General features: G+C 37.9%; 1 protein-coding gene across 2 annotated transcripts in view; it reads left to right on the top strand.

Annotated features, from left to right (window-relative positions):
- Positions 1-22,461, top strand: part of LOC114668241 (CTD small phosphatase-like protein 2) — a 117,004-nt gene extending 94,543 nt beyond the window's left edge. For both annotated transcript variants that reach the window (XM_028823912.2, XM_028823911.2), the window contains 6 exons: positions 4,591-4,677; positions 5,272-5,334; positions 5,468-5,547; positions 5,710-5,836; positions 18,560-18,655; positions 19,024-22,461. In XM_028823912.2, the coding sequence (XP_028679745.1) occupies positions 4,591-4,677; positions 5,272-5,334; positions 5,468-5,547; positions 5,710-5,836; positions 18,560-18,655; positions 19,024-19,089 (519 nt within the window). In that variant the 3' untranslated portion in view covers positions 19,090-22,461. The remainder of the gene's footprint in view (positions 1-4,590; positions 4,678-5,271; positions 5,335-5,467; positions 5,548-5,709; positions 5,837-18,559; positions 18,656-19,023) is intronic.
- Positions 22,462-23,587: the final 1,126 nt, after the last annotated feature.

Here is a 23,587-nt window from a genome sequence, read left to right as displayed (position 1 = left end):
TAAAAAATGCTGGGGTATACTGCAGCTTTCAAATGAATATGGTACTTCAAAAAGCAGCCCTTTACAAAAACTGGGTTCAGTACAAGTTTAAAGTGATAAAAAACAAAGCAGAGCTGGGTACACTGACTTTATAATCGTAGTACACAAGAAACCAAGACAAAGTCGCTTATTGCTCAAACAACCTGAGCACAAATGTTCAATTTTTCTTTTCCCCAGCAATGCTGCTTTTTATTCCTAGGAAAATAATGCCTTCAACCTATGTCTCTTTATATAAATTATGGGACTGTCTTTACTTGGTTTACCATTGAAACAACTGAATATGTTAATTGTTGCACTATTGTATTTCTTATTACAGATTATTATATTATTTATTTAACAGATGGCCTTATTCATAGCAGCTTACCAAAAAAACTCAAAATGAGCTTAAGTGTTTATCAAGAAGTTACTAAGTTAATGAACAATATAGATATTGAAAGTACTAGAAGCATAAGCTACAGCTGATTCCATGGATAGATGGGGGTGCAACCAGTGGACAACTGATAAGGTCTGCGCAGTCTGTGCAATATCATATACCAGTTAGTGCTGTGTGTTTTAGAAATTAGTCAAGGAATAACATAGAGGGCTCAGTAAAATTATTTGCTTTTTTAAAATGTATCCTTTACATCGGAGGAAAAATGTAATATTGGTGACCTGTTTTTTTTGTTTTTTTAAAGCACTTTAAAAGGAGGTTAGGCAAGACAAACAAAGAAAAATCTGAAGTATGGCAGTTATTTTTTTTTATTTTGCTTGCAGTGGAAAATAGCACTGAATCAGTCATCTTAAGCAGTGACTTTTAGCATACTGGAGAACTGTTTAAAAATCTGTTATGAGTGCAAGAACAGTGTAGCAGAGTAGAAAAATCTGTTGTGTTTAAGAAGCTGAAGGCTCACCCTTTTACAAATGATAATACAAGTTAACTATTAAATACAAATTGGCAGCTTCAAGAAGTTATACACAAAAACAGATCTGTAAAATTCATTGCACCTTGAGCAATACAATGGCAAAATGAGGGAGAGAATTCATATATCCATTTTTTAATTCAAAGTAGATTTTACTTATTTATTTTACAGTATTATTGCTTATTTTTATTTTATTGTTTATTACCCACATTTGAATTACATTTGAATAGTGACATTTGAACTGATAACCCTACTATAGTGACTGAGATGCTCAAAAACTCTAAAGTCTATTTAGTGCAATGCAGTAGTCTAAAGTCCCAAAAGATGCATCCAAATCTATAAGCATAATAGTAGCATTCTGTGTTGGAAGGTATTAGAATGTCATTTGTGACTTCTCTAAAAACAGGTTTATTAACTGTTCTTTATCTTCATTTTAAGAATCTTTGCAAAGAAAAGGCTTGACACATTAACTGCCAACTACGAGAATGTTCTGTTCCGTGAAATATACAAATTAACATTTTTCTTTGAGAAAAATGTATTTTTATTGTGAGTTTTACCCTGTAACAAAATGCATTTAATTAGTGTGACGGTAAACCAAAAAGTAAAGGCAATTTGAAAATTGTGTGTTAACTGCAGTGGATAGAAGCTCACATGGTACAACATGTTTGTGATCGCTTATGGGTAGTTTGAACATGCACAGCACTCTGGGTTTTTTTTTTTAAATTTTTTTTATTAATTTTATTGTAATCATTCCATACAAATAGATCAATTTATAACAAAAAAAAAAATTGCTGTTGTGCGCGAGCCTCTTTTTTTTTTTTTTTTTTTTTTTTGGGTCTAGTTTCGTGTGCAATGTGTTTCGTGCTTTGCTTGCGTTTGAATACTTTTTTATGTGCCTTTTCCTTTTTTTGGTGCTCTTTGCGCCTCATTTCTCCATTTTTCCTGTGCTCACTCCTTTTTTCTGTGGTCTTGTCCGCCTCTCGCGGCCCCTCATCCGCCTCTCTCGCCCTCTTTTGTCCGCCTTTCTCGGCTCCTCAGCCGACTCTCGCGGACTCTTTTTGCGCCTGCGCAGTACGTCTTTTTGCAGCTACGGCCCATTGCCGGATGTGCCTGCGTCCATCATCCGGTTTAGCATTCTCGGTTAGTAATATGGATATTGATTAGATCCTGCCAGGTTTTGAAAAAATTCTGTACAGATCCTCTGAGAACTTGATTTTTTCCAATTTCAAATAATATAAAACATCGGTTTCCCATTGACTTATCAGAGGAGAGTTAGGATTCTTCCAATTTAACAAAATAAGTCTGCGTGCCAGAAGTGTAGTGAATGCAATCACCATTTGCTTCTCCTTCTCCACTTCAAGTCCGTCTGGAAGAACACCGAACACAGCTGTGAATGGGTTAGGAGGGATTGTAACCCAAAGCTGTCTGAAAGGCACTTAAAAATTTTGGTCCAAAATGATATTAGTTTGGTGCAGGCCCAAAACATGTGACCCAGTGAGGCAGGAGCTTGGTTGCAGCGCTCACAGGTTGGATCTTGCCCTGGAAACATTTTGGACAGTTTTAAGCGAGACAGATGTGCTCCATATATAATTTTTAGTTGAATAATTCTATGCTTTGCGCATATGAAGCTCGAGTGAATTCTCTGCTTTGCTACCTTCCACTCCTTTTCTGATATATTGATTAAGAGATCTTCTTCCCAATGTCCTCTTGGGTCCTTGAAAGGTAGGGACTCTAATAAGATTTTATATAATGATGTTGTTTGATGTCAAACTCTGATGTTTGATCTTGGATTCAACTAGACTAATAAAGGTGGATGCACTGCTGAGAGATTGCATCATTGTTGAACAACACGCCATAGTGAGGTTTCTTTGGGTAGAGGGTTTGAAACCTGCTGAAATTCACGGGCTCAATATGGAAGTGAAAACAGCATGACTCAGCAAAATTACGAATGAGTAGAAAGGTTTAAAGCAGGGAGAATGAATGTAACCATCAAAGCTTGATCTGGTCAACCATCAGCATCTCACACTCAAGCTCATATTTACATGGCGAATGCCTTTATCAAAGAAGACCGAAGGATTACATTGTCCTCTGTTGCTGCACATGTAAATATCAGCCATGGGTCTGCACGTTTGTGCAAGTTGGGTACCCATAAAGCTTACTGATCTGTGCAAGCTAATATCCTATGAATTTCAGCAGGTTTTATTCTCTCTGCCCAAAGAAATCTCACTATGGAGCATTGTTCAATAAGGGTGCAATCCTGCAATGGATCATCCATGTTCATTTGACCTTGGCTTCAACTAGACTACCATCAGAATATTCTGCTGTGCATAGTCAAACTACCCATAAGCCACCATGAACATGTATTGCATCAGCTGCTATCCTTTGCAGTTACCGGGTAATTCTCAAATTATATTTACTTTTTGATTTACCCTCATACCGAGTATATTAAAAAACCACCCTGCTTTTACACTGGAGTTGGGAACAGATTTACCTATTATCACAATAGCAGTCAACATGCTAAAGGAAGAATTGGTGAAAGGGATCTTAAGTTGATTGTTCTGATAATTGCTTAGCGCACTCTTTCTTTTAACTTAAACAGTCGTTAATACAGTGATCCCTCGCTATATCGCGCTTCGCCTTTCGCGGCTTCACTCCATCGCGGATTTTATATGTAAGCATATTTAAATATATATCACGGATTTTTCGCTGCTTCGCGGGTTTCTGCGGACAATGGGTCTTTTAATTTCTGGTACATGCTTCCTCAGTTGGTTTGCCCAGTTGATTTCATACAAGGGACGCTATTGGCAGATGGCTGAGAAGCTACCCAGCTTACTTTTCTCTCTCTCTCTCTCTCTCTCTCTCTCTTGCGCTGACTTTTTCTGATCCTGACGTAGGGGGATTGAGCAGGGGGGCTGTTCGCACACCTAGACGATACGGACGCTCATCTAAAAATGCTGAAAGATTATCTTCACGTTGGCTACCTTCTGTGCAGCTGCTTCGTGAAGCGACATGCTGCACGGTGCTTCGCATACTTAAAAGCACGAAGGGCACGTATTGATTTTTTTATCTGTCTCTCTCTCTCTCTCTGTCTGCTCCTGACGGAGGGGGTGTGAGCTGCCACCTTCAACAGCTTTGTGCCGCGGTGCTTCGCATACTTAAAAAGCCAAACAGCCCTATTGATTTGTTTGCTCCTTTGAAGAGGAAGATATGTTTGCATTCTTTTAATTGTGAGACAGAACTGTCATCTCTGTCTTGTCATGGAGCACAGTTTAAACTTTTGAAAAAGAGACAAATGTTTGTTTGCAGTGTTTGAATAACGTTCCTGTCTCTCTACAACCTCCTGTGTTTCTGCGCAAATCTGTGACCCAAGCATGACAATATAAAAATAACCATATAAACATATGGTTTCTACTTCGCGGATTTTCTTATTTCGCGGGTGGCTCTGGAACGCAACCCTCGCGATGGAGGAGGGATTACTGTACTTTGTAGCACTGTATTACAGACATCCAAGGTGCAAACTAAGTATGCTTTCATTGTTGCATGTAACCGATTATAAGTACATTTTCAGTCATATTAAAAATATTTAAAATGAAGTTCCCATGTGTTCATCAAGATTGAATATGTTTAAATTTTCCTTCTGCTTTATTTTTAGGATGAAACTTTAGTACATTGCAGCCTAAATGAGTTGGAGGATGCAGCACTTACGTTTCCTGTTCTCTTCCAAGATGTTATATATCAGGTATTTCACATCATTGCTTCCCCCTAGACAAAGACGCATTTTATTTTTTAACTGATTTTTGGCAAATGGGTGGATTGATGTTTTAGCAGATTGTCATAAAAATCAGTAGATGGCAGCATTGTTTCTTTTTTTATTATGATAATATTTTATACCTTCATTGCCTGGACCCATTTAATCAAATCTTAAAATTGTGTGGTGCTTTCCCAAGGGTAATTAAACATATCAACTCCTGCTCAGGATATTAATCCATTGCAGGGCCCACCACCTCCCGCAGCCACACTTATACTGAGCCAATTCAGAGTCTTCATACTGCGCATATAGGACATTGACACATGGGAGCTGAATCTGGAAGAAAAAAAAATCTGTCTGCATAAGGGGCTCTTTATACATGGGTCTTAATGTTTTTGTTTATATTATAATTAATACTTTAGCAAATGTCACAAATAAGTGTATTTAGACATTTAGCTTGACTGTTTTCTGGGAGCCTGAAAAATGCTCATTTTTATTTCAAGTTATTAGATTTTTTTTTTGCAACAGTTCTGTGTACTTTGAGATTGAATATTTAAACTTTCTAATAGGTATTAACTATTTTAGGTTTATGTTCGTTTGAGACCATTCTTCAGAGAGTTCCTGGAGCGCATGTCACAGATTTATGAAGTAAGGTTTTAGTTATATTTTTAAATAAATGTTTAACAAATATATACAGAATTATGCATTTTGCCAGTTTATTTGAAGTATCATTATCTTAACCTAAATATTTTTAACCAAACTCTTGTTAATCCCTCATCAGATCATCCTTTTCACTGCCTCTAAGAAGGTATATGCAGATAAACTCCTTAATATCCTGGATCCAAAAAAGCAGTTGGTTAGGTAAATATCCAATCTCAATATATATTTGACATCTTGTATTTGATTTGACTTATTGTGGACGTTTTTTTTTTTATGCATTAGTAACATTAATTACTACTGTTTCTTATATGCTGGAGCATTAAGGAAAATGTATTTTTCTTTATATTTTATATATACATATAGGCACAGACTTTTTCGTGAACATTGTGTTTGTGTCCAAGGAAACTACATAAAGGACCTAAATATTCTTGGGAGGGATCTGTCAAAAACAATTATTATTGACAATTCACCACAGGCCTTTGCATACCAGGTAACTAGTGGTAATTTTTTTTTGTTAAAGTTCAAAGTTAAGGTTCCTATTAAAGTGTTTTGATATATATAGAGAGATGGATGGATAGATAGATAGGTAAAATTAACCACTCACGATCACAAATGACAAGCAGAACAGCTTTACTCTCTGTATAAAGAAAGATAAATTTACAAATCTCTTAATTATCTTTGTCCTTTTTATATTTCATCAATGTAGCATTACTGGATGTTGAACTATGCATGGTGTACTGCTTTTTTTTAACCTTTTATCACTACATATCAGAATTGTTTTATGATCTTGCATTCCTTTTTGAAGGAGATCAGTTAGTTGTATAATTACTGTTTGGTTGAAAAATGTTGTGATCCTTTTTGTCAATGGCAAATTATATATGTGTGGTTCGACTAATGTATATTGTGTGAGCTACAAATCATTGCAGATGTGGAGAATAATGAAATGTAGGAAGGGAGGAGGGATTTAACTATTAAATCTGCCTTCAGCAATGCCAGTAATTAGTTCAATAGTTTGGTAAGACTCTTACTTTATTTACCTTACCTTTCTCTGTTGTAGGAGACGAGTCTCTGGCCATTAGACTTAAATAAGTGTGCTTTAGTTACCCTGATATAAGAGGTAGTATGATATAAACACAAGGATTATAGAAATATGATAAATGTGCATCTTCTTCTTTCGACTGCTCTCATTAGGGGTTGCCACAGCGGATCATCTTTTTCCATATTTTCCTGTCCTCTGCATCTTGCTCTGTTACACCCATCACCTGCATGTCCTCTCTCACCACATCCATAAACCTTCTCTTAGGCCTTTCTCTTTTCCTCTTGCTGGCAGCTCTACCCTCAGCATCCTTTTCCTAATATACCTAGCATCTCTCCTCTGTACATGTCCAAACCAATGCAATCTCACCTCTCTGACTTTGTCTCCAAACCATCCAACCTGAGCTGACCCTCTAAGGTACTCCTTTCTAATCCTGTCCATCCTTGTCACACCCAGTGCAAATGTTAACATCTTTAACTCTGTCTCCTGTTTTTTGGTCAATGCCACCATCTCCAGCCCATATAACATAGCTGGTCTTCCTACCGTTCTGTTGACCTTCCCTTTCTCTCTTGCTGATACCCATCTGTCACAAATCCTCCTGACACTGTTCTCCACCCATTCCACCCTACCTACACTTTTTTTCACCTCTCTTCCACAATCCCCGTTACTGTGTACTGTTGGTCCCAAGTATTTAAACTCCGCTACCTTTGCCAGCCCTACTCCCTGCATCCTCACCATTCCACTGACCTCCCTCTTATTTACACTCATGTACTCTGCCTTGTTCCCACTAACCTTCATTCCAATCTTCTCTAGAGCATATCTCCACCTCTCCAAGGTCTCCTCAATCTGCTCCCTACTCTCACCACAGATCACAGTATCATCAGCAAATATCATAGTCCACGCGGACTCCTGTCTAATCTTGTCTGTCACCCTGTCCATCACCATTGCAAATAAGAAATGGCTCAGAGCCAATCCCTGATGTAATCCCACCTCCACCTTGAATGCATCCATCACTCCAACCACAGACCTCACCACTGTCACACTTCCCTCGTACATATCCTGTACAACTCTTACATACTTCTCTGCCATTCCCGACTTCCTCATACAATTCCACAACTCCTCTCGAGGCACCCTGTTACATGTATTCTCCAGGTCCACAAAGACGCAAAGCCCTTTTGGCCTTCTCTATACTTCTCCATCAACACCGTCTGAGCAAACATCGCATCTTTGGTGCACTTTCCCAGTATGAAACCATACTGCTGCTCACTAATCATCACCTCCCTTCTTAACCTAGCTTTCACTACTTTCTCATAACTTCATACTGTGGGTCATCAATTTTATCCTCCTGTAGTTACTACATTTCTGCACATCCCCCTTCTTCTCCACTCCTCAGGCATCCTCTCACTTGCCAAGATTCCATTAACACTAGAATTACCAAAGCCTACGAAAAAACTCGTAAATCTGGACCACCTTAAATCCCTTCACACCTGTCCATCAGTGTCTTTTGTCTTGTAAATGTGCCGATCAAGACAAGCAGCAAGCAGCCTACTATTCCACCCCCCACCACCGCATAATGGGCACAAAGATCTCCCATTTCCAGTCTTGATTACTTGGGAGTGAAGTGCTGGAGTTTTAGAATGGAAATAACAGATCGTTATTTGGAACACATGCATTTCATGTGTGTTCCGTTTCTACAGTAATCTGTGTAAACACATCGTTAAAACAGAAACGTTTTTCATATTTTAGTAATAAATGACAAAATGTAGACATAAACTATATAATGTATGAAGCCTGAAGTCCAAAGATCAACTAAACACTTTCACAAAAGGTTCAAGGATGATACAACAGTTTCCGTGGCACAGCATTAAGAGTTGCTGACTTGTAATCAAGAGTCCCCCGGTTCGATCCTGACTGCCTCGTATATTTACCATTTTGAGTAGTGAGCTGCTTATTGTTAATATTATACAATAAACACATACATTTGATTTTCGTCTAACAGCCGGTGTAAATTTATAGTACTTGTAAAAGCTAGGGTTTTTTTTTCTCTCACTTTTATTCTCTCAGTCACGATCACGATACATACTACCCCCCAACCCAAGGGATCTGACGCTATTAGTTTTTATTTGAAACTAGGAATAACTGTAGACATGAGTGGTGTTTTGAGACAGTCAAACTGGAAATTCTGTAATCTGGATGGATAAAAGCGGACATACACAAGCTGGTGAATCTGCCTTCTTCATATCTCACTGTCAGTTGATTTTTTTTTTTTAATTCAATTTTATTGAGTGTTCCTGCTTATGCTGAATTAGTATGCGCCTTATTGTCCATGATGTCAAAGCCGCACTGACAAAAAAACAGAGACATAGGTATATATGATATTTGGAATTACTCATTTTATGACCTGTATAGTACATTTCATAGTACATATAGTACACGAAGAAGGCAGATTCACCAGCGTTTGTGTGTTCGCTTTTATCCATCCAGATCAGTGAATTTCCAGTTCGATTGTCTCAAAACACCACTCACATCTACAGTTATTCCCAGTTTCAAATATAAAATTAACAGCGTCGGATCCCTTTTTTGGGCTGGGATGTATCTAGATCGTGGCTGAGAGAATAAAAGTGGGGAAAAAAAAATTCTTACCGCTGCACCACGGAAACTGTTGTATCATCCTTGAATATTTTGTGAAAGTGTTTATTTGATCTTTGGACTTCAGGCTTTACACATTATATAGTTTATGTCTACATTTTGTCATGTATTACTAAAATATGAAAAAGTTTCTGTTTTAACTATGTGTTAACACAGATTATTGTAGAAACGGAACACACATGAAATGCATGTGTTCCAAATAATGATCTATTATTTACATTTTAAAACTCACAGCACTTCACTCCCAGATAATCAAGGCTGGAACTGGGAGAACTTTGTGCCCGTTCTGAGGCGGTTGGGAAATGGAATACAGTAATCCCTCGCTATATCGCGCTTCGCCTTTCGCGGCTTCACTCCATCGCGGATTTTATATGTAAGCATATTTAAATTTATATCGCGGATTTTTCGCTTCTTTTTTTTTTTCTGCGGACAATGGGTCTTTTAATTTCTGGTACATGCTTCCTCAGTTGGTTTGCCCAGTTGATTTCATACAAGGGATGCTATTGGCAGATGGCTGAGAAGCTACCCAACTTACTTTCTCTCTCTCTCTCTTGCGCTGACGTAGGGGGGTGTGAGCAGGGGGGCTGTTCGCACACCTAGACGATATGGACGCTCGTCTAAAAATGCTGAAAGATTATCTTCACGTTTGTTATCTTTTGTGCAGCTGCTTCCTGAAACGACATGCTGAACGGTGCTTCGCATACTTAAAAGCACGAAGGGCACGTATTGATTTTTTTATCTGTCTCTCTCTCTCTATCTCTCTCTCTCTCTCTCTCTGCTCCTGACGGAGGGGGTGTGAGCTGCCGCCTTCAACAGCTTTGTGCCGTGGTGCTTCGCATACTTAAAAGCCAAACAGCACTATTGATTTGTTTGCTCCTTTTGAAGAGGAAGATATGTTTGCATTCTTTTAATTGTGAGACTGAGCTGTCATCTCTGTCTTGTCATGGAGCACAGTTTAAACTTTTGAAAAAGAGACAAATGTTTGTTTGCAGTGTTTGAATAACGTTCCTGTCTCTCTACAACCTCCTGTGTTTCTGCGCAAATCTGTGACCCAAGCATGACAATATAAAAATAACCATATAAACATATGGTTTCTACTTCGCGGATTTTCTTATTTCGCGGGTGGCTCTGGAACGCAACCCCCGCGATGGAGGAGGGATTACTGTAGTAGGCTGCTTGTCTTGATCATCACATTTACAAGACAAAAAACACTGACCGAGAGGTGCAATGGGATTTAAGGTGGGCCGGATTTATGAGTGTTTTCGTAGGCTTTGGTAATTCTAGTGCTAAACAATCTGGTTAAGAACTCCATTGCTTTCTCTGCTAAACACCTCCATGCTTCCACAGGTATGTCATCTGGACCAACAGTCTTTCCATTCTTCATCCTCTTCATAGCTGTCCTTACTTCCTCCTTGCTAATCCATTACACTTCCTGATTCACTATCGCCACATCATCCAGCCTTCTCTCTTTCCCTTTCTCTTCATTCATCAGCCTCTCAAAGTACTCTTTCAATTTACTCAACACACTCGTACTTGCTTGTGAGTACATTTCCATCTTTATCATTTATCACCCTAACCTGCTGCACATCTTTCTCAGCTCATTTCCTCTGTTTAGCCAATTGGTACAGGTCCTTTCTCCCTCCTTCGTGTCCAGCCTCTCATACAACTCATCATATGCCTTGTCTTTAGCCTTCGCCACCTCTCTCTTCACCTTATGGCTTATCTCATTGTACTCTTGTCTACTTTAAGCATCTCTCTGACTACAGTATATTCCACTTCTTTTTCGCCAAACTTTTCCTCTGTATATTCTTCTGTACTTCCCCATTTCACCACCAGGTTTCCTTTTCTTCCTTCCTCTGTCCAGATGTCACACCAAGCACCCTTCTTGTGTCACACTTACTACTTATGCTGTAGTTGCCCAGCTATCTGGCAACTCTTCACTGCCACCCAGTCAGTGCCTGTCTTACCTCCTCCCTGTACTCAACTTTGTAGTCTTCTTTTTTCAACTTCCACCATTTGATACTTGGATTTCCCCTCATTCTCCTCCTCTTCTTGTTCTCTAACATCATCCTAGTACAGAACACCATCCTATGCTGCCTAACTACACTAAACCCTCACACCACTTTCCAGTCTTCAGTTTTCTTGACCCTCCAGCATAGGATATAATCTACCCATGAGCATCTTTCTCCACTCTTGTACGTCACACTATGTTCCTTGCTCTTCTTAAAATACATATTCAACCACAACCATGTCAATCCTTTACGCAAAATCTACTGTCATCTGAACTTCTTCATTCTTCTCCTTGACACCAAATCTACCCATCACCTCCTCATCCCCTCTGTTCCCTTCACCAACATATCTACTGAAATCCGCTCCATTCACCGCTCTCTGTCCCTTAGGTACACTGTTCATCACTTCATCCAACTCACTCCAGAAATCTTCTTTCTCATCCACCGCACACCCAACTTGAGGGGCATATGCACTAACAGCATTCATCATCACACCTTCAACTTCCAGCTTCATAATCATCACTCTGTCTTAACACTATTTTCACCTCCAAAATATTCTTGACATACTGTTTCTTCAGAATAACACCTACCCCATTTCTCATCCTATCCATACCATGAAAGAACAATTCAAATCCACCTCCGATCCACCTGGCCTTACTTCCCATCCATTTAGTCTCTTGCACGCACAATATGTAAACCTTCCTTCTCTCAATCACATCGCCCATCTCTGTCCCCTTACCAGTGATACTGTCAACATTCAAATTTTCTACCCTCAGTTCCACTTTCTTTACCTTCCTCCTCCTCTTGCCTCCGGACACGTCTACCCTATCTTCTTCTCCTTCTTCGGCCAACAGTAGCCCAATTTACTCCACCACCCTGTTGGCTAACAGTGCTGGTGGCGGCTGTTGATAACCCAGGCCTCAGCCAATCCGGTATGGAAATCTGTATCATTGTCTGCATATTGATGTGGCAAAATTTTACATCGGATGCCCTTCCTGATGTAACCCTCCCCATTTATCCGAGCTTGGGGCCAATACAAAGAAACTTACTAGTTTGTGCATCCCCTGTGGCTAGGTTACAAGTGTGTGTGTGTGTGTGTGTGTGTGTGTGTGTGTGTGTGTGTGTGTGTAAATAAAAAAAGATGCACACAGACTAGACAGACAAACATAACATATAACATAGATAGGCTGGATGTTTACTTGCTATTTAGATTTCTAATTTATCTTGGCATAGGTTAATACTTTTATGATACATAGTCTTTAAAGGTGATGCCCAGTGTTGTGTGGAGTTGCTGCTTTGTTCAGCTGTTAATGTTTATTAGGTTGTTAAACAATAAATGAGATTAGAATGTTTAATATTTTAAAATGTTAACACTAGAGTTTTTTTGTAAGCTTTGGTAATTCATGAACCCAGCCCTCCTTCAAACCCTTCGCACCTCTCCATCAGCGTCTTTTGTTTTGTAAATGTGTCTAAGCCCAAGCAGCCTACTATCCCTTCATCCCACCACCACAGAAACAGCAAAAACCTCTCCCAAATCAATCCTTGTTTATCTGGGAGAGCTGTATAGGCTAAAAAATATATATCATTATTTGGAGCACATGCATTTCATGTGTGTTCCGTGTCTACAAAGATCTATCTAAGTGTAGGATGACAAGAAATGTATGCAACTAACCTCATCTGAGTTCACCTCTATTATAGCAGGTCTTTATTTGAAAACTAACAGTGTCAGATCAGGGCAAGAGTGAACGTGGCTCCGAGAATAAAACTAAATAAAAAAAAAAACGCGCACCATACATTTGCACCATCTGTTACAGACTCAAATCAAATGTATGTTTTTATTGTATAATAGTAACAATAAGAGCAGCTCACTACTCAAAATGTTTATTTTGGGATGCGGGAAGGTTCGAACCCGGGACCTTTTGAATAGGAGTCAGCAGTTCTTACTGCTGTACTACCAAAGAAGTCGAACAAGCCACACTAACCTGATTTCCTTTTTTTCGGTCTTGAATGAAAGCGCACTTGTTCTGTTATATCTGTACACCTTGTGAAAGTGTTTATTTGATATTTGGACTTCTTCACACATTATACACTTCATGTCAAAACGTTGTCATTAGTACTAAAACATGAAAAGTTTGTCTTTTAGGTATATGCTCAACATTCTTTATATTTCCTGTCATCCTACACTTACATAGATCTTTGTAGACATGGAACACACATGAAATGCATATTTTTTAGCTTATAAAGCTCTAGGTACCTGACTTCCTGATAAACAAGGCTTGAGCTGGGAGAAGTTTTTTGTCATTTCTGCAGCGGTGGGAGGATGGGATAGCAGGCTGCTTGTTGCATGGGCTTATCGACACATTTACAACATAAAAGGCGCTGACGGAGAGGTGCAAAGGGATTTAAGGCGGGCCGGTTTTATACGTTTTTTTCATAAGCTTTGGTAATTCTAGTGTTAAGTGTTAAAAGTAGGGTTTACAATGTAGGAGGGATTTATAAATGTATATTACCTCAGTGTTTCTCAACCACTGGGTCAAAAAGTGGGTTGTGGGCTACTGCTGTTGGGTGCGCTATTGGGATGTGGTGGGTTGCCTAAACGATTTCATTGCCACGCTTTTACGTGCACACTTGTTTCATCGGAGGGTAATACATCCACTCACACACTGTGAGGGGGACATTTTGCGCTCATTACACTCTGATGTTTGTGGTTTGTTTCACCAAGTGGGAAAACTTGGGTGACAAATACACATATAGAGGAAAAACTGGGTTTGCAATGCCATAAAGGTTGAAAAACACTAAATGACCATGTGACACATACAGTGCATCCAGAAAGTATTCACAGCGCATCACTTTTTCCACCTTTTGTTATGTTACAGCCTTATTCCAAAATGGATTAAATTAATTTTTTTCCTCAGAATTCTGCACACAACACCCCATAATGACAACGTGAAAAAAGTTTGAGGTTTTTGCAAATTTATTAAAAATAAAAAAAACTGAGAAATCACATGTACATAAGTATTCACAGCCTTTGCTCAATACTTTGTCGATGCACCTTTGGCAGCAATTACAGCCTCAAGTCTTGTTGAATATGATGCCACAAGCTTGGCACACCTATCCTTGGCCAGTTTCGCCCATTGCTCTTTGCAACACCTCTCAAGCTCCATCAGGTAGGATGGGAAGCGTCGGTCCACAGCCATTTTAAGATCTCTCCAGAGATGTTCAATCGGATTCAAGTCTGGGCTCTGGCTGGGCCACTCAAGGACATTCACAGAGTTGTCCTGAAGCCACTGCTTTGATATCTTGGCTGTGTGCTTAGGGTCGTTGTCCTGCTGAAAGATGAACCGTCGCCCCAGTCTGAGGTCAAGAGCGCTCTGGAGCAGGTTTTCATCCAGGATGTCTCTGTACATTGCTGCAGTCATCTTTCCCTTTATCCTGACTAGTCTCCCAGTTCCTGGCACTGAAAAACATACCCACAGCATGATGCTGCCACCACCATGCTTCACTGTAGGGATGGTGCCAGGTTTCCTCCAAACGTGACGCCTGGCATTCACACCAAAGAGTTCAATCTTTGTCTCATCAGACCAGAGAATTTTCTTTCTCATGGTCTGAGAGTCCTTCAGGTGCCTTTTGGCAAACTCCAGGCGGGCTGCCATCTGCCTTTTACTAAGGAGTGGCTTCCGTCTGGCCACTCTACCATACAGGCCTGATTGGTGGATTGCTGTAGAGATGGTTGTCCTTCTGGAAGGTTCTCCTCTCTCCACAGAGGACCTCTGGAGCTCTGACAGAGTGACCATCGGGTTCTTGGTCAACTCCCTGACTAAGGCCCTTCTCCCTCGATTGCTCAGTTTAGATGGCCGGCCAGCTCTAGGAAGAGTCCTGTTGGTTTCAAACTTCTTCCACTTATGGATGATGGAGGCCACTGTGCTCATTGGGACCTTCAAAGCAGCAGAAATTTTTCTGTAACCTTCCCCAGATATGTGCCTCGAGACAATCCTGTCTCGGAGGTCTACAGACAATTCCTTTGACTTCATTCTTGTTTGTGCTCTGACATGAACTGTCATCTGTGGGACCTTATATAGACAGGTGTGTGCCTTTCCAAATCATGTCCAGTCAACTGAATTTACCACAGGTGGACTCCAATTAAGCTGCAGAAACATCTCAAGGATGATCAGGGGAAACAGGGTGCACCTGAGCTCAATTTCGAGCTTCATGGCAAAGGCTGTGAATACTTGTGCTTTCTCAATTTTTTTATTTTTAATAAATTTGCAAAAATCTCAAGTAAAATTTTTTCACGTTGTCATTATGGGGTGTTGTGTATAGAATTCTGAGGAAAAAAATGAATTTAATCCATTTTGGAATAAGGCTGTAACATAACAAAATGTGGAAAAAGTGATGCGCTGTGAATACTTTCCGGATGCACTGTATACAGTCACATGAAAATGTTTGGTAACCTCTCTCAGCCTGCATAATAATTTACTTTCAACAAAAAAGATAACAGTGGTATGTCTTTAGTTTCCTAGGAACATCTGAGTATTGGGGTGTTTTCCGAACAAAGATTTTTAGTGAAGCAGTATTTAGTTGTATGAAATTAAATCAAATGTGAAAAACTGGCTGTGCAAAAATTTGGATCCCCTTATAATTTTGCTGATTTGAATGCATGTAGCTGCTCAGTACTGATTACTTGCAACACCAGATTGGTTGGATTAGCTCGTTAAGCCTTAAACTTCATAGACAGGTGTATCCAATCATGAGAAAAGGTATTTAAGATGGTCAATTGCAAGTTGTGCTTCCTTTTGACTCGCCTCTGAAGAATGACAGCATGGGATCCTCAAAGCAACTCTCAAAAGATCTGAAAGCAAAGATTGTTCAGTATCATGGTTTAGAGGAAGGCTACAAAAAGCTATCTCAGAGGTTTAAACTGTCAGTTTCAACTGTAAGGAATGAAATCAGGAAATGGAAGGTCACAGGCACAGTTGCTGTTAAACCCAGGTCTGGCAGGCCAAGAAAAATACAGGAGCGGCATATGCGCAGGATTGTGAGAATGGTTACAGACAATCCACAGATCACCTCCAAAGACCTGCAAGAACATTTTGCTACAGATGGTGTATCTGTACATTATTCTACAATTCAGCGCAATTTGTACAAAGAACATCTGTATGGCAGGGTGATGAGAAAGAAGCCCTTTCTGCACTGACACCACAAACAGAGTCGGCAAGCCAGATTAATTTTGGAACAAAGTGCTTTGGACTGATGAGACAGAAATTGAGTTATTTGGTCATAACAAAAAGCACTTTGCATGGTGGAAGAACAACGCCGCATTCCAAGAAAAACGCCTACTACCTACTGTCAAATTTGGTGGAGGTTACATCATGCTGTGGGGCTGTGTGGCTAGTTCAAGAACTGGGGCCCTTGTTAAAGTCGAGGGTTGGATGAATTCAACCCAGTATCAACAAATTCTTCAGGATAATGTTCAAGCATCAGTCAAAAAGTTGAAGTTATGCAGGGGTTGGATATTCCAACAAGACAATGACCCAAAACACAGTTCGAAATCTACAAAGGCATTCTTGCAGAGGGAGAAGTACAATGTTCTGGAATGGCTGTCACAGTCCCCTGACTTGAATATCATCGAAAATGTATGGGATGATTTGAAGCAGGCTGTCCATGCTTGGCAGCCATCAAGTTTAACTGAACCGGAGAGATTTTGTATGGAAGAATGGTCAAAAATACCACCATCCAGAATCCAGACACTCATCAAAGGCTATAGGAGGTGTCTAGAGCAGAGGTGGGCAAAGTCAGTCCTGGAGGGCTGCGGTGGGTGCAGGTTTTTGATCCAACCCAGTTGCTTAATTAGAAAACAATCCTTGCCAATAATCAAATTTCATGGCTTGTTAGTGCTTTAACTCTACCATGTCAGGTCATTCTTATATCCTAGATCTTTTTTTCCTTTCTAAGGATATCATAAAAATGATTTGAAGTCTAAAACCGGATGAGTAATTCTTAGTCCTTCACTTTTTTGTCTTCACTTTCCTTCCAAATATTTAATTAAACCAAATAGAGCACAATACATACACATAGGTGTAAATTGAAATGAGCTAAACGGAGAACTGCTGATTTCTTTTGTCATTTGCATCTTATTGCTAATAAGGAGCAATTAAAAACCGAGAATATAGCTGTTTAAGACTAAAATAAGCAATAAGGGTTCAAAATCTTAACGAGTGAGACAACTAAAATGAAGCAGAAGTGTTACTTGAGCAATAAGTGCTTCTTATTAAGCAATTGGGTTGGAACATAAACCTGTAGCCACTGCGGCCCTCCAGGACTGATTTTGCCCACCCCTGGTCTGGAGGCTGTTATATTTGCAAAAGGAGGCTCAACTAAGTATTGATGTAATATCTCTGTTGGGGTGCCCAAATTTATGCACCTGTCTAATTTTGTTATGATGCATATTGCATATTTTCTGTTAATCCAGTAAACTTAATGTGACTGCTGAAATACTACTGTTTATGTAAGTCATGTCATATATTAAAAGGAAGTTGCTACTTTGAAAGCTCAGCCAATGACAAACAAATCCAAAGAATTAAGAGGGGTTCCCAAACTTTTTCATTAATGGACTGTTTTAAAAATTGATTGTTCAACTTTTATGCATGGGTTGAATGTTAACACAGTTCAGTTCCTAAAATCTGGCTTTTACCAGTGTTTAATTAACCAAAGGATAAAACAAAAATTCTGTAGTGCTGTGCATCCCCAACTCCGTTTATTTCAGATGGGACATCAGCCTTTATTTCTTATGTTCTTTCAACTCTGAATTGGCCTTCAAGTGCCCCTTTCTGCAGAGGGGTTTCTTTGGTTACCCTTGGAGAATCACCGCAAACACTCCTAGCGAAACAATGTCGACTGTTTAAACTGCTGGCTCCAACCCAGCACAAGAAATTTCACAAATTATATGAGTCCCTTTCTCTTTGAATACAACAACCCAAAAGGCAGCAACCTTTTGTGTAAGAACAATGTTATAATGTGATACAGTACTTGCTTTTGATTTGACAGTATGTGTAAATTGTATGTACTAGCTTAAACAATTTGTTTGGTGTAACTAAATCAAAATAAACCTAAATGCTTGACTTAAACAGAGTTTTTACTGTAGGAATCTCTTCTTCAATGCATTTTGCTAACCAAGTTTCAGTAAAGTTAATTTGTTCTATATTCCAACAAATTTAGCTGCTGCAGAGATACCCATACATGTCACAAAAAATGCAAAAACCTGGCCTTGGTGTATATTGTGCATCATGATGATACAGTATCTTTTACCTATGCTACAAATTTAAACCACACACAAGAAGTCAATCATTTACTAATTTAATACCAACCTATTCTATTTTGACCAGTTATATTGATATGAAAAAAATCAGTATGCAAAGAAAAAAAATTTTAGGCAAAAGATTTTTTGTGTGTCTGTGAAAATTGAGCCGATTTTGTATTTGTAAGTTGTCGTAAGAGAACAATTTATATTTTGTTTTCTTAGCTTTCCAATGGGATTCCTATAGAGAGCTGGTTTATGGATAAAAATGATAACGAACTCCTGAAACTGGTTCCATTTTTGGAGAAACTTGTGGAATTGGTAAGTTAGGAATATAATACATTTCAGCTTTGAGCCAAGAGTAAATGATGACACTTAACTGGTTTAATTCACTTTGAAAATGTAATGATGAAAATATGAAACTGAAACGAATGACAACATAGTGTTAATAGATTTATCCTCTGGCTGTCAACCCTATTATAAAGTTTCCTTTCTTAACATGATACATGCATATGTGACTTTTTATCATTTTTATGTCATTTTGAGGCACTTCTGCCCCCACTTTTCTTAAGTATTTTAATGTTTGCCCTTTTAACTCTCTTCTGCCTCTTTGTCACTTAATATTATCCATTTGTTTAATGTTGAAAGTTTATTTTATCTTATCTTTCTTATTTTTTTCTTTCTTTCAGAATGAGGACGTTAGACCTCACATCAGAGAGCGGTTTCGCTTGCATGATTTACTTCCTCCTGACTGAACATCAAGCCAAATTAAGCCCTCCGAAATCCATCAAAAACAAACAGTAATACATTATGTGAATCTCTGGAAGGGGAAGAACCCTACAGGACCCTCTGGACTACAATTACAAATATCGCCATTACTGTTGAAATTTGCAATTTGTATATCACATTGCTTTTCTTATATTTGACGTCAAATACAAAACCAGTCCAGGATTTACTCAGAGACTTGTTTAGAGACAACTGAAGTAAACAACAACTTAGCATTCAGTTTACAGGCCTTTGGAAGACAAATTAGGGGCTGTCAGTTAGAGGTGTTCTAACTTGACAAACAGAGATTCCAACTGTTTTTTCTTTTGCTGAGAAGAGTTTGTGATGTTGAAAGGAAAAGAACTATTCCCTACTTGGTGCTCAACTTTTGTTGCCACTTGGTGACTTTAGACTCTCATTTCAACAGGAATGGCCAGTAAAGATTTGTTTTATTTTTATTTTTCTTTGTTCAAATTTTTAAACTTTTTACCTTTTACTTATATTAGACTAGAATTTCATTATGCATTCCTTTTAGTTGAGACGCTTCTTAGATTAATCTGGTTATAGCCAACATTTTTTCATATGTATTTGAATTGGCGTTTTCCTGCTTTGTCTGCCTGCATAATGTATATTTGTTAAAATAAAAAAAAATATTCTATAGTTTTAGTCCAAGTCAGTTCAAAAAGACATTATGTTCCTGTATTAAAATATTTCAGTGTACTTTAATGTTGTATAAAAGTTCATACAGAAGAGATCGTTGAGAGCAGTTTAAACCATAGTGATGGCTTGTAAATTGGAAAGCAGAGGAAGTTTTCAAACAACCAGTGTGTCATTGGTTGTAAGTGAAGTTCAGAAGTATTTCTTAAACTGAATTTTAAAATATATACAGTATGTTACCTGTGGGGGGGGGGGAATATTCTCATTATCTTGGGCTGCTTTACAGTTTTTTCTCTCCTGAATATTGAGTTTACCCTTAGTTTAATAGCTATGTTTTTACATCACAGATCTTTCTTGCCATTATTAAAGGCTTTTCATAAAAAGGGTATTGCACCCTGTCTTGTTGTTTGCCCGTCTCCCACTTTTGCAGCGTCCCTTGGGTATCGTATTTTTCATTTAGGTATTTTTGACCCCTTCCCTCAAACATTTGTATTTTGAATCTACAAGGGTATCTTCCTGTTTGGCTCATCCTTACAACTTGTGTTTAAAAATGCTTTACATCAAAGAGAAGGGAATTCAAGCACCCAGCAGTAGTTTGGTAACCTGGCAGCTTATTCATGTGGTAGAGCTTTAGTGAACAATGGTTAAGAAACCGTTTATCATTTGCATATGCTTAAGAAAACCATAGGTAGTAGGGCAGATTTCTTCCAGGTAGATTGTAAAGAAAATTGATATTTATGCAAAGGTGTCATCAATGTTATCACTGTGGTTTAAATCTGTTATATGTAAGGGTGTGTATGTGTATAAATGTGCACACATGTACATGTATGTTTTTTTTTATTCTTTTGATTCACATTGAGATGAATCTCTAGAAGATTAAATCAGAAGATACATCACTATGTATATGTCATAGTTGGACTGGCAAATCAGTCTCATTTCAGTTAGTCAATGTGTTTGTCAATGAGACTCATTTTTCAATTTACCTATGACATATGTATACACACGTTTGTGTGTCATGCACAGAACATTGTTGTCTACTGTCCTGCTCTGTGTTAGAAAAATCCTCCCTTGATATGTTATGCTGTAGTTTTCAGTGTTGTCTCCCAAGTTCAGGATTGTTCTTCAGATTTGCATCAGGTGGGAGTTTTAAATTTTAATGGTGATTGTATGCTGCCTCTTCACTACTTTAACAGGCCTGGACTGTGCTCTGCTATACCCGACCTCTTCCCAGAGAATGTAGAAAACAGCACTTTTCTGAAGAAGAGTTTGCTAATTTTATATGATTGTTGAAGAACAGTATAGTGATATATGGTAAAGGTGGAAAAATGAATATTTCAAATGTACACCAATCGATTTTTTTTTAAATGTAAATTAGCAGTTGTACAACTATGTTGTACAGTGCACATGCAGCTTCAAGAAAAAAAATCCTTAAAGTAAGGAAAATCTTTTTAAGAAAAAGTTTAATTTTTGTATTTTTGATTTTAAGAGGCATGAGTAATGTCTACTTTTTCAGTGTATTAATGAAAATTTAACTTTTCATCAGGTTGAGTGTTTTCTTACTATATTATGTTTTGTGTATGTAGTTTAGCACATTGTGTCACAAAACTGTTTAAAACAAAACATAGCATGTAGACTCAAACCTGTTTGTGGGGGTGGGTGGCTGGGAGGGAGGGAGGCAAAATCAAATCCATTTAATTTAATCTTTGCAGGTTTTTTCACCAGAAAAAAAAAACTGACAGTAATTTGAGTTTCAGAATTCTGGTTTTGTATTAAAGGTATTTTGCTTGCAAAAAATACTTAATTTTAAATAACATTTTTAGCTGTATTTACCTTAAATGATATCTATACATCATTATAATAGTTTTGTTTAACTTGAACTACAATGTATATTACATGCTGTTGGGGGAAAAAAATAGGTAAGTGTTCAGACTACAGTCCAAATCACTTTTTAATTTTTATTCTACCAGAACTATTCATTTTTGTGCAGTTTATTTCAGCATCCAGGTAAGCACTTGCCTTGAGACAAATGACTAATTGCAATATTTTCTTGCTATCCTACTACAGCCATGTTAAAAAAACAAAAAAAAAAAACAGTTAAAACGTGTTCCCCACAACTGACAGGTTGGAAACAGATACACAGAATAGAAACATTGCTGATCTGGTTCAGCAAGAAAACACTAAAACCTTTAAATCTGTCAAATTACATTTTTGGGTCAGCTTTTACTTTAAGCAGTTTCTAAAGAGTCTTGAGTTGTTTTTATCCCCATAAAACATGATTTTCAGCCTTAAATAAAGACACCAGCATTTAATTCTGCACCTCCTCATTTGACATTAAATTTGTGTTCCAAAAGTGTATTCATTTTTTGAGGACTCGAATTTTAAGCTTTATCTTCAGCCAGCAATGTTTGTGAATAAAGACTTAATCAGTTTCAAGGACCGAAACTTTTTTTTTTTTTTTAAAAATCCTTGGAAGACTTTAATGCATTATTAAGCTCTAGTTTGGGAGCTTTCTAAACTTAACACTACTTGGCTCTGTGTCTGTCTGAAGAGCTACCATTGTGATATCAGATATCTTAATAAATAATAAAATGAAATGGCAAATGCTTGCCCTGCTATGCCTGTAAGTTTTTACGTCCCTCTTACTTTTGATGTAATATGTTGTTCTGTAAATTCTTCAGAGTAAAATGAAAATTCCTTCTTGTGCATTAGGACTCTATTTTTTTTATTATTGTATGTGTGAGATATTTCACAGCTTTGAATAACACTTTAGATCCAAAAAAAAAAAAAACATTTCATAGAAGCAGCTTACAAATCTGAGTCTTTTTCCCAAAACAAAATCTTTTAACTTTGTATACATAGTTCCTGTGTGTGTGTGGGGATGTGTGTGTGTGTTTTTAATTATGCTGGGTAGGTGGGATTTGGATTATGTGTTAAAGCACAAATATTGCAATAAATTGGTGAAAGTTGGTTCATTTTTCTCAGTTTTGTTCCTATGCTTGTGCTGTTTAATTACGTTTATTATATTGAGGATTAACATTCAGAGAACTTCATTCTATAAATGAAGAGCAGATCCCATATACAAATGTGCCACACAAGTCTTCAGATTGTTTTCCTACTGTACCTCTTTGAAAAGCTATGTTGTCTCACTTTTGATCATTTCTGTCAGTGATGCAACAGAGGCCAAAAGTAAACAAGTGAACATTGCCGCCTTTTAATACTATGATTATTTATAGACTTTAAAAACTGAAATGGAGCTATTTTGGTTTGTTTGTTTACCTTGTCAAGTGTCAGTGGTAACAGTGCATAGAGGCCATATAGCCCGGGCTATTTGATAGTGTTCCGGAGTAGCTCAAATGTGCTACTGATATGTATATGGTTTTAGGTATCATTGCTATACAATTGTCAATTGCTGTTTGAACATTGCTAACTGTAATTTGATACTCTGTGGTAGTAAGTAATGAATCAGTTATCATAGGTGAACTTATATAAATTGGACTGCTTCTCTTCCCATTTGTATTCATTTTGCCATTTTGTTGTAATCATATACAGTAACTGTTTTTGATACATTAATCATAGGTTGAGTAATAATATCTGCTAACTTAATACTAATATCACATTGGAATTACAGCTTTAATTTAAAACTTTAGCCACTACATTGATAGAGCTCCTTAAGTATTTCTCCAAACATAGTATGATGCAACTAAACATCTCAAGTAATAGATTAATTTCACATACATAGTGCCACCATAGAAATTTGATCTAGATTTTTCAAACTGATTTTGTATAAACTTGAAAAATGTTCTTAGCAAATCTTTTATGTTGATAGTGGGT

Source organism: Erpetoichthys calabaricus, chromosome 17 (genome assembly GCF_900747795.2).
Source record: "Erpetoichthys calabaricus chromosome 17, fErpCal1.3, whole genome shotgun sequence".
NCBI classification, from domain to species: domain Eukaryota; kingdom Metazoa; phylum Chordata; class Cladistia; order Polypteriformes; family Polypteridae; genus Erpetoichthys; species Erpetoichthys calabaricus.
The sequence above is the reverse complement of the archived record's forward strand: the minus strand, read 5'-3'. Positions and strand labels throughout refer to the sequence as shown.